At 35.8% G+C, this 13,361-nt stretch overlaps 1 protein-coding gene across 1 annotated transcript in view; it reads right to left on the reverse strand.

Moving 5' to 3' along the window:
* Smc2 (structural maintenance of chromosomes 2) overlaps positions 1-13,361 on the reverse strand; it is a 44,803-nt gene that overhangs the window by 19,944 nt on the left and 11,498 nt on the right. The window contains 7 exon segments of the mRNA XM_034502727.2: positions 2,449-2,584; positions 4,862-5,066; positions 6,687-6,806; positions 7,498-7,636; positions 8,489-8,606; positions 9,058-9,217; positions 10,154-10,387. Of these exon segments, the coding sequence (XP_034358618.1) occupies positions 2,449-2,584; positions 4,862-5,066; positions 6,687-6,806; positions 7,498-7,636; positions 8,489-8,606; positions 9,058-9,217; positions 10,154-10,387 (1,112 nt within the window).

Below are 13,361 nucleotides of genomic sequence, written 5' to 3' on the forward strand. Positions count from 1 at the left end.
TAACTTATTAATTCCCACTTTCAAATGTCAGTGATAATAATGTTACCCATTTTTTATAGTGAAACCAATAGTTTAAGAAGTCATGGGATTCACCATAAGCACCTGTAATAAACTTTTTTAGAAATGCTCTACTTCTACTCATGTTCTGGTTCCTCATCTCTTTGCAAAGTATTTAGCAAACTAAGTTGCAGTGAAACTTCAAGTTCATACAAATTCACAACACTAGAAATTCATAAGCTCTGAGAAGAAAGGATTGACCTAAAAATAAACACTATCTTGAGTATTCTTACTCAGCTATTAAAAATAACGAATTCAAGAAATTCTTAGGTAAATGGATGGAACTAGAAAATATCATCCCGAGTGAGGTAACCCAATCACAAAAGAACACACATGGTATTTACTCACTGATAAACGGATATTAGCCCAAAAGCTCAAAATAGCCAAGATTCAACTAACAGACCACATGAAGCTCATGAAGAAGGAAGACCAAGTGTGGATGCCTCAGTCCTACTTAGGAGTAGTAACAAAATACTCAAGGGAGCAAATATGGAGACAAGGTGTGGGACAGAAACTCAAGGAGGGGCCATCTGGAGACCATTCCACCTTGGTATCCATCCCATGTGCAGTCACCAAAGATAGATGCTGATATGGATGTCAGGAAGTGCATGCTGACCAGAGCCTGATATAGTTGTCTCCTTAGAAGTCTACCAGAGTCTGACATATCCAGAGGCAGATGGGCACAGCTAACCATTAATCTGATCAAGAGTTCCCAATGGAGAAGTTAGAAGACTGAAGGAGCTGAAAGAGTTGGTGGCTCCATGAAGAGAGCAACAATACCAGCCAACCAGAGCTCCCCAGGGTCTAAATCGCCAGCCAGGGAGCACATAGGGAGGGACCCATGGCTCCAGCTGTATGTGTAGGGGAGGATGGCCTTGTCTGGCATAGGTGGGAGAGGAGATCCTTGGTCCCAAGAAGGCTAGATGCCGAGTGTGGAGGAATTTGAGGGTGGGGAGGTGGGAGTGGAGTGTAGGTGGGGGCACATCCTCATAGAAGCAGGAGGAGGGGGGTTGAAATAAAAGGTTCCTAGGTGGTAGGGGGAAAATCTGAAATGTAAATATAATATCCAAAAAAAAAAAAAGTAAAGAGAAAAAAAAAAAGAAAAAAAAAAAAAAAAGAGCCGGACGGTGGTGGTACACGCCTTTAATCCCAGCACTTGGGAGGCAGAGGCAGGCAAATTTCTGAGTTCGAGGCCAGCCTGGTCTACAGAGTGAGTTCCAGGACAGCCAGGGCTACACAGAGAAACCCTGTCTTGAAAAACCAAACAAACAAACAAACAAAATAAAATAGAAAAGAAAAAAAAAGAAAGAAAAAATGCTCCCAATCCTAGAACACAGAATCTGGACTCCACAGAAACTTATGTATCTTTAATAAAAAGAAATTGAAGCTTAGGAAAGTAATTTACTAGCTTATCTAATGTGTAAACATCAGAGTAAGAAGCTGGTCCAAATAAATAATTAAATGATTTAAAAAACCTAACTGCTTAACAGTAAATAAAACAGCACTTTTTTTTTCCAAGTCACTAAACATTTGTGAAACACAGAAAGTTTAAAGAAAACTATACCCATGTCCTGATACAATATATAAAGCTTTTGCTGGTCCTTATATTTTTAAATTTTCAAAATTAGTTTCTTTTACCTCAGTGCTATAACTAGCCAATAAGCAAGTCTAAAGAATAACTAATCTCCTGCACCTAAAAAAAAACTTTCTCAAAAAAAAAAAAAACAAACCTGCACCTACACATACTCAGATTCTACCATTCACGTTTTAATCACAACAGCAAAATGGTAAAAACAACTTAGATGTTCACCTGTGTGATGCATATACACAACAGGATTATATTCAGTCATTAAAAATGAAATTATAGAGTTCACAGTCAAATTGATGACGGAGATGAAGACGAGGATTTTGTAGGCAGAAAGCTGGGCAGAACCACCAAAGAAACCCTGCTACATGGTATGTTAAATAAAAATAAAATAAATAAATAAAATAACTTTGCTGCTTACTTTCTGGCATGAACTGGTTGGTCTGTCTGTTCCTCAGGCAGCACAATGATTTCAGTATTTGAAGGACAGCCACAATACTGCTCACTTAGGGCTGACAACTGCACTGAGTGTGTCCTCTGGAGTAGGTCAGTATATCAAAGCATGCCCCACCAAACCCAGCTGGTCACCAACACCACATACTTTTTCAAGAAAGGAATTTTTTTTGTATTTACTTAATTAGACCCTGGTAACTTTATAACAAAGATAAATCAGGAAAAAAAAAAGTGGGTAAAAAAAAATTAGACTCAAAATTTATTCTAAACTTAAAAATAAAATCAAATAGTCAATTTCCAATAATTTTCTATCATGCAGAATGTGTATAGCTTAATCCAATATAGACTCTTACTTTTCAGCAACATTTTTAAGGCCCGCTAATTCCTCTTCTAGCGTGTGCAGTTCATTCTCCTTGGTCCTCAGCTCATCTTGAACATCTTTGAGTTCTTGAAACTTGGTTAAAATAGAAGCTGCCTGGGACCTAGCACCTGAATTGAAGCAAATTAACAGAGGCTTTAGATCCTAAGTTACCACATCCTTATTAAACACTGTTTTCTCAAAGAATGATACTAGAACAGATGAAACAGTGAATCCTACAGTAAACTTACAACGTTAAGATATCTATTCCAATACGCAAGCCGTAATACATAGCTGACAAAAGACAATTCTTGGTAGATGTGGTAGTTTATTGACTCAAAATAACCAATGCTTTATCTACTGGATCTATCTTGCTAAAGTTTTCACTCCAGACATTGAACTTGGCCATGATCTGTTCTGTCCAATGAAAGAACCCTAACCCTTGAACATTAGTATATAATTTACCATTTGACTTAAGGAACACATGCTGAAAAGAATTCTTCAGAATAAGTTACAGTATGATAACAGGGAGCAGAGCCAAATGACCTGTAGTAGACATAATATAAATAAATAAAATAAACTAGTTCAAGCTAGCAGAGCTATTATGTTACCACCTCATAACTTGGCCTCGGCTCTCAGAATGCAGTAAAACCATCAGAATCTACTGCTTTCACGTACTATAGGAGCAAAGATACTCATCTAGCAGTGACAGCTTGAAATACTTGTGCAAACAAGGAAGCTCTGTAGCTTGGATGGAAGGCTGCTAATGTTAATGATGCCATCAGAACTAATAAAATACAGTATCATTATATGCCACTGCTTACACAGAAACTCCAAGCACATCTGAAACAATAAACTCTTAAGAATTTCTTCTGCTTTACATTATTATCTTCCATACAGACAATACTCATTTGATAATGTTTTAGGAGTGTGATACTTGATCATTTAATCAATACAACTGACCTACAAAGATACTAAGTCTTGGGCTGGAGAAATGGCTCAGTAGCTAAGAGTGTTTCCTGCTCATTCACATGACCAGAGTTTAATTCTTAGCACCCGACTTAGGGGGCTCACAAGTAACTACACGCTCCAGGAGATCTGATGCCAGATTCTGGTTTCTGATGGCAACCACATACATAAACACACACGTACTATCATATACATAAATAACAGCAATTCTTACAAATGAACATGTTAAAAGATATTAAATTAGGTTAAAAATACAAGCTACAGCCTGGGATTCCAACTCCAAACTTGTGCAAATTACTAAATTACTTAACTAGTGGTTTTTAATTTCTGCAACTGAATATCAGAGATATTCTGATTATATTCTGATATTATATTCTGATAAATATTCTATTATATTCCTATCTTAAAGTTATTATAAGGATTATTTATGTATTCATAAGACTCATAGAAAGGGGCTTTATAAAATTCACTATACAATTATTATCTAATTACCAGTTTTAGGATACTGAAAAGTAGCTAGCACATGTAAAAAAATTACTCTCATTTTATCAATTGTGAAGAATCACATGTGGCTAGTGGATACTGTACTCAAGACAACACTGTCTTCAGTATTTCCTGGTACAGAATAAATATTATTCATTGTTATTCTATTATTAGGCCAGAGTATTAGAGGATAATCATTGTTTTCAATTCATTAAGGCACCACTTTAAGATTCAACATGGGTAACAGCACACTAGAAAGTGAGTTATTCAATTTCTTGAGAAAATGGGTAGTTAGGCTAAGAACTTACAAAGTAAAAATTAACCTTTGTGACTGTAACTGAGTAGAAAGTATGTATAAGCATGCTCCAATTCCCATCAGTACCTGTGAAGGTTTGTATATGCTTGGTCCAGGAAGTAGTACTATTAGGAGCTATGGCCTTGTTGGAATGAATATGGCCTTGTTGGAGTAGGTGTGTCACTGTGGGTGTGGGCTTTAAGACCCTAGTCCTAGCTGCCTAGAAGCCAGTATTCTCTTAGCAGCCTTCAGATGAAGATGTAGAACTCTCAGCTCCTGCACTATGTCTGTCTGGATGCTGCCATGTTCCCGCCTTGATGATAATTGGATTGAACCTCTAAACCCGTAAGCCAGCCCCAATTAAATGTTGGCCTATTAAGAGTTGCCTTGATCATAGTGTCTCTTCATAGCAGTAAAACCCTAAGACACTATCCCAGTGACCTGGACTAGTCTAAGAACAAAGAGGAATAGACTTTAGAGGAATGAGCTCCTGAGTTGATCCATGATAGTGGATGATAAGCCACTTGAGGGCTTTGGCACTATTCTATACTTTAAAAAACAACTGGAAAATAGAGAAAAAAACCGTTTTAGAGGTTTTTCTATTGTAGTTCTACAAACTATTTACCATCAAATTGTTAACACACGTGGATACACAACATACCTCCACTCAATGTTCCATGAGGATCAAATACATCACCCCCAAGTGTTACAGTTCTGGTCATTATCCTTTTATCAAAGGCCACTTTTTTGGCATTATCCATATTGTTACAAACAAATGTTGTTCCAAAGACAAATTCCATTGCTTTCTGAAGTTCTGGTTTGTAGTTAACCAAGGAAAGAGCTACATGAACATTGTTAGGACCAACCTACAGGGAAACAAAAGATGTATCACAGGACACACTACTTTCTTTGAAATATAAACTAGTAAGAACTGCAACAATATATATTTAAATTATATAAATACCTAGTAATATTTTTTTTATTTAAAATATAGTTTTAACACTGAAAGACCTATTATCAACTAAAATAGTTTAAATACTAAGCACCAGGGTGGTGGTACCTAACCCCTTTAATTCCAGCACTTGGAAGGCAAAGGCAGGTGAATCTTTGAGTTTGAGGCCAGCCTGGTCTACAAAATGAGTTCCAAAATAGCCAGGGCTACACAGAAAAACCTTGTATTGGGGGGAAAAAAAACAAAAATCAAACAAATAAAAAACACAACAAAACACAAAGCACTGTCAAGAAGGCGATACTAAGTTTGCACATCTAAATGGGCTATACAAATACAACTGTTAATTAAAGTACACTAATCTCTATATCAGCATAGCTACAGAATGTTTGGTTTCAATTATTAGTAATTTGTTTCAGTGAATGCTTTTTTATTCAAATGAACTACAGTAGCCACTTTGAAAAACAAGAAATAAACGCAATGACTAATGGAAAGGATAAAAAGAATAGGCAAAGCCCTATCTTCACTGTAATAACAGCCTTTGTGAACTGTGCTTACAATGGCCAACTTTCCCATGTTCTTAGAAAAACTAAGCATAATTATGACAACAGCAAAACAACAATGGCAGCACCATGCTGAAACCTTCTGAGCCAGCAGACACCATTAACAGATCTGGCTACAAACTCTAGGACAAAGTGTTCTTGCTGGTGTTTAAAATTCCAACTCACTAAACCACACGAACTAAAACAAGCAAACAAAAACCACTTTAACTACAAGGGCATTTTGAAATTATTTTGATTGCTATTTTCTCAATAATACTAAAGACACTGACTATCTGCTCAGTGTCTTAACTACTAATGCTATTTTTGGGTTTCACATAACTTTTGAACTCAAAACCCTTTACAAAGCTGCTCAATAAGATAATTTTGTTGAAAACATCATTGGCTTCTTCTTTAAAATGATTTCTTTTTATGTGAATTGGTATTTTCCTGTATGTTATGTCTGTATGAGGGTGTTAAACTCCCAGAAGTTAGTTACAGACAGTTGTGAGCTGCCATGTGGGTACTGGGAATGGAACGTGGATCCTCTGGAAGAACAGTCAGTTGTCTTAACTGCTGAGCCATCCCTCCAGCCCAGCTTCACATTTTTAATCAGCATTCAACACCCAAGGGGGGCGCTGGAGAGAAGGCTGTTAAGAACACTGGTTGTTCTTCTAGGACAGTTCAGTTTTTAGGACCCAGTCAGACAGCTTGTAACCCCAGCTCTAGGGCATCCAAGGACAAGAGCATACAGCATATATTCATACATATCCTTAAATAACACAAACAATAATAAAAATAAATCTTTTTATAAATAAAAATGTATGGTAAAATAAAAATGTATTTCTTGTACACATCTATTTTCTTACTAGCACATACACTACAATAGGGGCTATCTTTCCAGTTTACCAGAATTCCATGAGTATATCCCTTAAAATTACTATTTGCTAAAGCTAAAAGAAAGAGATAACATTTAATGAAGATAAAATAAGACTTACAAGATCCTGAGCGACCCTCAGAGTTTCAGGAGCAATACATCTGGCTGAAATCTTATTGAGAGGAATTATTGTGTATCGACGTTTCAATTCCCCCTTTTCTAGTAGCTTCTTACCAGTAACCTAAAACACGCATATAAAATTGTAAGAAAAAAAAAATAATGATGATTACAAACATTAAAATGGAATGCATACAAGTTTAGGAATACATCATCAAATGTATCTGTGGTGTGTTTTTGTCTATGTAGATTTTAAAAGTACACAAAATAAATGTTTTGTGGGCATATAAATGAACTTGAAAGGTATCTTGCTACGTGATGTAAGTCAGAAAAAATACTGCACAATGCAGTCTACATACAGAATCTTACAAGAAAAAACTGATGGAGAGAGAACAGAAGGTAAGACATGACAAGGAGGGAGGAACAAGTACATAGAAGCAGGTAAAGGGGTACAAGTTTGAAATCAGAAAAGGGAAATATAATGTTTATGTAGGATGCCTTCTTCTGGCTTCTGTGTGTACACACAAACATGTGGTGAGGTTAATTTACATGAACAAGAACAGTGAAAACTGAAAAAATGTAAATAAGTCCAATGTTATGGTAATAAAAAACTGGCAGATTATTTTTCAAATTTAAGTAAATATAAATTTGCACAGCAAAACAGAAAATAAATTAGAATTAAATTTGTAAAAAAAAATTTAACTAAGGAGATTAAGTGGCTTGGAGAGCAACAAAAGCACAGAATTCTTCTAGCGTCATATGATTTTTGAGGCAGAATATTAATTTTAAATTTTCTTTAATTAAAACTCACATACCTCTGTGTCTACTACAACATTGTAGAGTCGTTCACCAGCCACCAATTCCAGAGCTGTGGCTGCAGAATTATCTTTCACACTTATCAGAGAAGCTACAAGTCCTTTCACACAATTTCGATTCCAGTTCTTCTCTGGGTCCCTAAAAATAGAGAAGTTACCAAAATTAATGTTAGATAAATACTGTACTACCCTAGTAAAGAGCTCCTAACAAATAAATTAGAATAGTTAGAAAATGTCAGCTATTTTCTGAATTGCAACTAAAATATTTCAGTAAATTAACACAGGTTTATTGTTTACCTTTAATTATGTACATGCAGGTGTCCTGTGTGGGGTAAATGCATGTGAGTGCAGTTTCTTATGGAGGCCAACAAGAGGGTGTTGGGTGTTGGGTCCCCAAGAGTTGGACTTAGGGTAAGCCACCCGATGTAGATGATGAAAACTGAACTTGGGTCCTCTGAAAGGGCAAGCAGTGTGTGCTCTTAACCACTGAGCCATCTCTCCAGTCCCTTTCTGCAAATTTTCCATGTAATGGAACAACTCTGGTGTTCTAATCTAACACATAACTCTGCTAAGTCTGCCCTAACAAAGCAGTAGTGGTAGGTCAGTAGTTAGGTACTTCCCTCACATGCCTGATACCCAGGATTCAATGTTCAATACTGCTACTGAAGACAGATGAAAAATGAATGTCTTAAGAGTCCTATGTAGTAAAACAAATCAGAAAATTCAAGAGTAATGGCAGAATAACTTTGAAGGTAGTATGAACTGAGACTAAATCAATTACCCTGTTTGATTTAAAATTAAGGATACTAGTATCTGTTATTTTCAGAAGAACCTGCCACCCAACATTTCATATATTTCAATTAATCAATTAATATTTAAGAAAAAACACAACTTAAAAATCTTTTTGTGAAAAGTTTTCATACTGCTTTTCAGCTTACATAAAAATGTACAGTGCTAGTCCTGTTTAACTTGTGAGGTTTAAATCTCTTACTTGTATGCAAATCGAAGATTAGGAAATTTGGCCAAGAGAGCTTCATATGTTCCTTTTAGATTACTGATGTCACGAGACAGCTGCCTGTGCTTTTCCAAAAGGCTTTCCTCTTTGTTTTCTGAAGAATAAATCATTAGTAGTTTGAAACCAGGTCTGAAAGACATTACCACTTAAAAAAAGAAGAGCTTCCACCTCTATCAAGTACTCAAAGAAGACTGTAAAATGTAAACTTCTAGCTAGTATTAAATAAAAGGTTGTTTACCATAAAATTCCTATCAAGTATCAAATGGTCATGTTTCCAACATCAAAATCATATAATTTTCAATCCAAGAAACAACATATAAAATTAATGCCTACTAAGTGAAAAGAGACAAATGCCAGTTTTAAGCATTCAAGTGATTAAATAAGATATTATCAAAAATTTACAGGATTATTTTAGATACTTTTATGGCTGCATTTACAAATACGTCTCTAATGAATAGGTAAAATAATGCTTATTCACTTCCTTTTTTAGTTTCTATACATAAAAACCTCCTAAAGATTGGACCTTAAGGACATTTAAGACGAACCTTCGTAATTTAGCTTCTGCATTTCAGTTTCAATTTTTTCTTTAGCTTTTTTCACAGCTTCAAAAGCTTCTTGATCCTTCTTGTAGCCACTGTCCATCTTCCTAACTTCTGCTTGTTTAGTCTTTAGTTCTTGTTGGGCATGCTTCAACTTCATCTGGGCCTGTGACGGATAAATGTAACAATCGTGGTAGTTAAGTAAACCAAGATTCAAATTGATTTAATGAAGAGACATGGGAATTGAAAACGTAATTGCATAGTATCCTAGACTGATGTTTAAAAAAGTAGTCATTTGTCTGCATTTTGTCTTAAAAATATTAATATGAATGAATTAGTACTTTATTCTGTATTAATAGCCAGCCTTTAGCACAAAGTGTGACATATTAACAAAGTTGAGAAATTTCCTGATAGAATGACTCTAGAAGCTAGTTATCCAGACACCAGACAGCGGCATATCACTATTTTTATTCTCTTTTCATCTCATGCCTTTTTAAACTTTATTCGCCTGTCTTTGTGAATCCCATCGCTCCACAGCAAAGAAGTTGCATTGAGTGATGAGAAAAACAAGACAATACAGAAAAGGAAAGCTAAGCTGACAGAAATTCAATGCCACAAATCTCATGTCCAAAGGTGACAATTTTTACTCTTATGAATTTATACAAGTGAACACTGCTTCTTAAAGCCATACTTTTATCCTCAAGGTATCCCTGCCCTATAACTGAATGGTTAATGATTAGTTTTTCCCAATTTCTTCAAAGTAAGTTAATTAAAAACAGTAATTTAAAGCTTTTGCAGTACTGAGTTTTTACAAACTCTATGCTTATCAATTCTGAAGTTGAAAATACATTTTAAGTGATTAGGATTAATTAATAAACATATAAATGTTTCCATGTAAATATTTTAAAGTTGGCCCTTTACTGCATAAAAGCATATATACACATGCAGTCACAAGCACTGCTACAGGCTGAGCAAAGGACTTATTGCATTATAGCTCTTGACAGTCATCATTACCAATATACAACAATGAACTAATATATATCAGAGATTAGGGTTTACATACAGCAGCAGCTACCACACCATGCTTAGTATCTGTAATTACCTGCTTGGCCTCAGTTTGAGCTTTGCTGATATCGTTTTTACAGACTATCATCTGACCAGCCAGAGTTGCTTCTGCTCCATCTTCATTACTGGACAAGCCAGCAGAAACAGCATTGAAGTGCTGCTGTGCAGCAGTCAAAGCCTCGGCATCTTTATTACTTGCTTCTTGAAGGCCATGCAGTCCATCTGTTATCTTTTTAACTTCTTTTTCCTTTGCTGCTAATGCTTTAGAGTCCTTTAGGAAGAATGTCAAAGTGAAAGGGTATTTTAGAAAACAATTTTCAACTTACTGTTATTACGTTTCATAATTTTGAGGGGGCATAGTAAAAAAAAGTAATTTAATCATCCTAACTTTAAATACTGAATTCTTACTTTGAAACAGGCTGTTTTGGGGATGTTACACCTGTAAAACTCAGTATTTTCATTCCAAATGGGATAGTAAAATCAAAGAGAAAACGGGATAAAGTTATCATATATTTAAAGAAATCTCTTAAGAAAACTTAAAAAAACTAGTTCTGAAATCTATGAAAGTAAAATGATAGTCTCCTTATGTCACACTTAAATGTTTTCGGATGAAGAATACATAGAAATATTTTTTATAAGGTAGCATTAAGGTTTAAGCATTACAGACAAAGCATTACACTGCTAATACTTAACACCTTTTAAGTAATATTTATCAGGTATCTGATATGAGAATAGATACCAACTATTAGAGGAAAAAAATTCTTATTTACATGAAGGTGGCCAGGTATTTTGAACCACTTGATTGAGATTCATCTAATATTTACTAGTTTACTATACACTAGATACTGTCCCAAGATATTAAATAGGTTAAAACTGTATGTGCAGAGAGTCTGTATTCTACAGTAGAAAACATGTTAAAATATATCAGGGTCAGGAGACAGCAAGTAGTGGAAGGCACCATTTTAGGAATAAAGGGAAACCTGGATGACAAGACATTTGAGAACTGTGGCTGAAGACTGAGCATAAAAAGCGTCAGCATGTTCTTGGTGACAGGGCTTTGAGGAACTGTGGCTGGAGCACTTAGAGCAAGAATATAAAAGGAGCCAGAAGTCATAGTACAAAGCACACAGGAGGCTATGATCAACATTAATTTAATCAACATTGACTGTGAAATAAATTGTGATATAAACAAACTTACATTTTATTCTCTACAGAGAACAAACTATAGAATGGCTAGAGTCAAGGCCGGGCAACTACTAAGCCAGTACTGCAAAGCCCTAATGGGAGGTAATAGTTCAAATGAGCTTGTAGTGACGGATGTGAGCTCACAAACAACTCTAAGCTTTCCGGCCTAAATAACAAGGAGAATAGTGGTGCCACTAACTAATGTGGAAAATTCAGCACTAGTGGGGAAAATTTATGGCTTCCCATAGTATATGTGTTAAATTTACATACTTTGTTAGTCCCTCAGGTAAAAATATTAAGTAGTTGGAAAATAAAAATATAACTAAAAGACTATTCCTCAGATGGCTTTGATTGACCTAGTTCATTGCTCCTGTTTAGACGCAGTTCTTAAAAGTAACTGCAGAATGTGTTGGCAATGTAACTTCCTAAGCCTGTGTTCTAATCCCCTCTCCTCCTCAGAAATATAATATCCTGTAATGCTTTAACACAGTCTTTAACATCACTATAGGTACATCCCATTTCACTCCAGTGATCGCTGATCAGAATGCTTCCTGGTATCCCTCAGCTGTAGGTGACTCCATTCACTCATGGCAACTTTCCAAGGTCATATAGAAATAGTCCACAATGCAACCCAGGCTTCTATATAATTACCATCTACATGTAAGCTATAGATCTGATTCTTATAACTTGCTGAGTGATGTTGATTTAGCCAGTCTGGTAACCAGTGCAGTGAATAAGAATGCTTCATAACACCAGGGATCCAATTTGGTTTACTGAAAAAGCCAAAATGGCCTTAACCCCTGATTCACAGTACAGAACAGACGTGTCTCAGTTTGTGGACATAGATACATGGCCTGACAATTCAGGGAGGAAGACATAGTAAATTTGAATTCGGTTACTCTCTCCAAATGTTAATGAGCTTGCTACACACATCTGATGGGGGTGGGAGTTCAGCCTAAGATCAAATTTTGGGGAAACATGTAATTTCTCATCTCAAGTGTTAGAATTATTAAGAAGTAGGCTGGCAGGCCCTGAGCCATCTGGTAGGGAAATAATACACAGAAAAACAGACTATCTAGAAGAAAGATAGGGAAAGAAAGATAGGGAAAGGCTAAGAAAGATTTTTATCACCCAGCTAAGGTATCTCTTTGATAAAGGAATACTGTAGATCCAACCTTGCTTGATTTTTCATCTCAATTATCAACCTGATGAAAATCAGTCACCTGACAGATAGTCTCTGGATGTGCCTGCATCTTGACTAGGTTAACTGAGGTAGGAATGTCCACCCACTGAGGGTGGCACCATTCCCTGGGCTGGTATTCTGAACCAGAAAGTGAGGTGAGCACAAGCATTCATCATGATTTGCTTCATGACTGAGTGCAATGTGAGCAGCCAATTCAACCCTTCAGCACTTTCTCCTTCAGGTTGTTTCTCAAGATAGTCTATAAAGAGCAACAGGAAAAGACACTAAGACAGTAGTCACTGACTATTATTCCTGTTATTCCTATTATTCCTATTCCTATGTCAAGACAAAGGACAAAAAAGAAATGAATTCACTTTTCAGGGCTTTCTTAGGGAGAAAATTAAGATGATGACATCAGATCGTAAGATGACTGCAGTGAGGTTCAGTGCTTCTGTTCTGAGCGGGGCCCTAGCTTCAGTTTGAAAGCATAAAATTGACTGTATTTAGAGATAGAGGAGTATAGAAACAAGTATAAATAGAAGATGGAGATTCTAATCACTAGCCTGGGGCATGCAAACACTTACAGATCAAGATAAAGGATACAGAAAAGGAAACCAAAAAGAAAGAAAGTAAATGGAACAATCTTGTAACCCTGTGTTGAAGCTAAAGGACCAAGCAAAAATAGGGGAAAATGAGCCAAAAGCAAGGCAGAGAACCACATATTTAAGCCTTAATAAACCCAATTTAAACAACAAACAAACATAATATCAATAGATTTCTGCTGCTGAGTACCACAAACAGAACTATTAAAACATGAACATGCTTTGACATTTTATTTAAAATCTTTCCATTGCTTGTATTTATAATTATTTTACCT

The sequence above is a fragment of the Arvicanthis niloticus genome, chromosome 5 (assembly GCF_011762505.2).
Source record: "Arvicanthis niloticus isolate mArvNil1 chromosome 5, mArvNil1.pat.X, whole genome shotgun sequence".
Lineage (NCBI taxonomy): Eukaryota > Metazoa > Chordata > Mammalia > Rodentia > Muridae > Arvicanthis > Arvicanthis niloticus.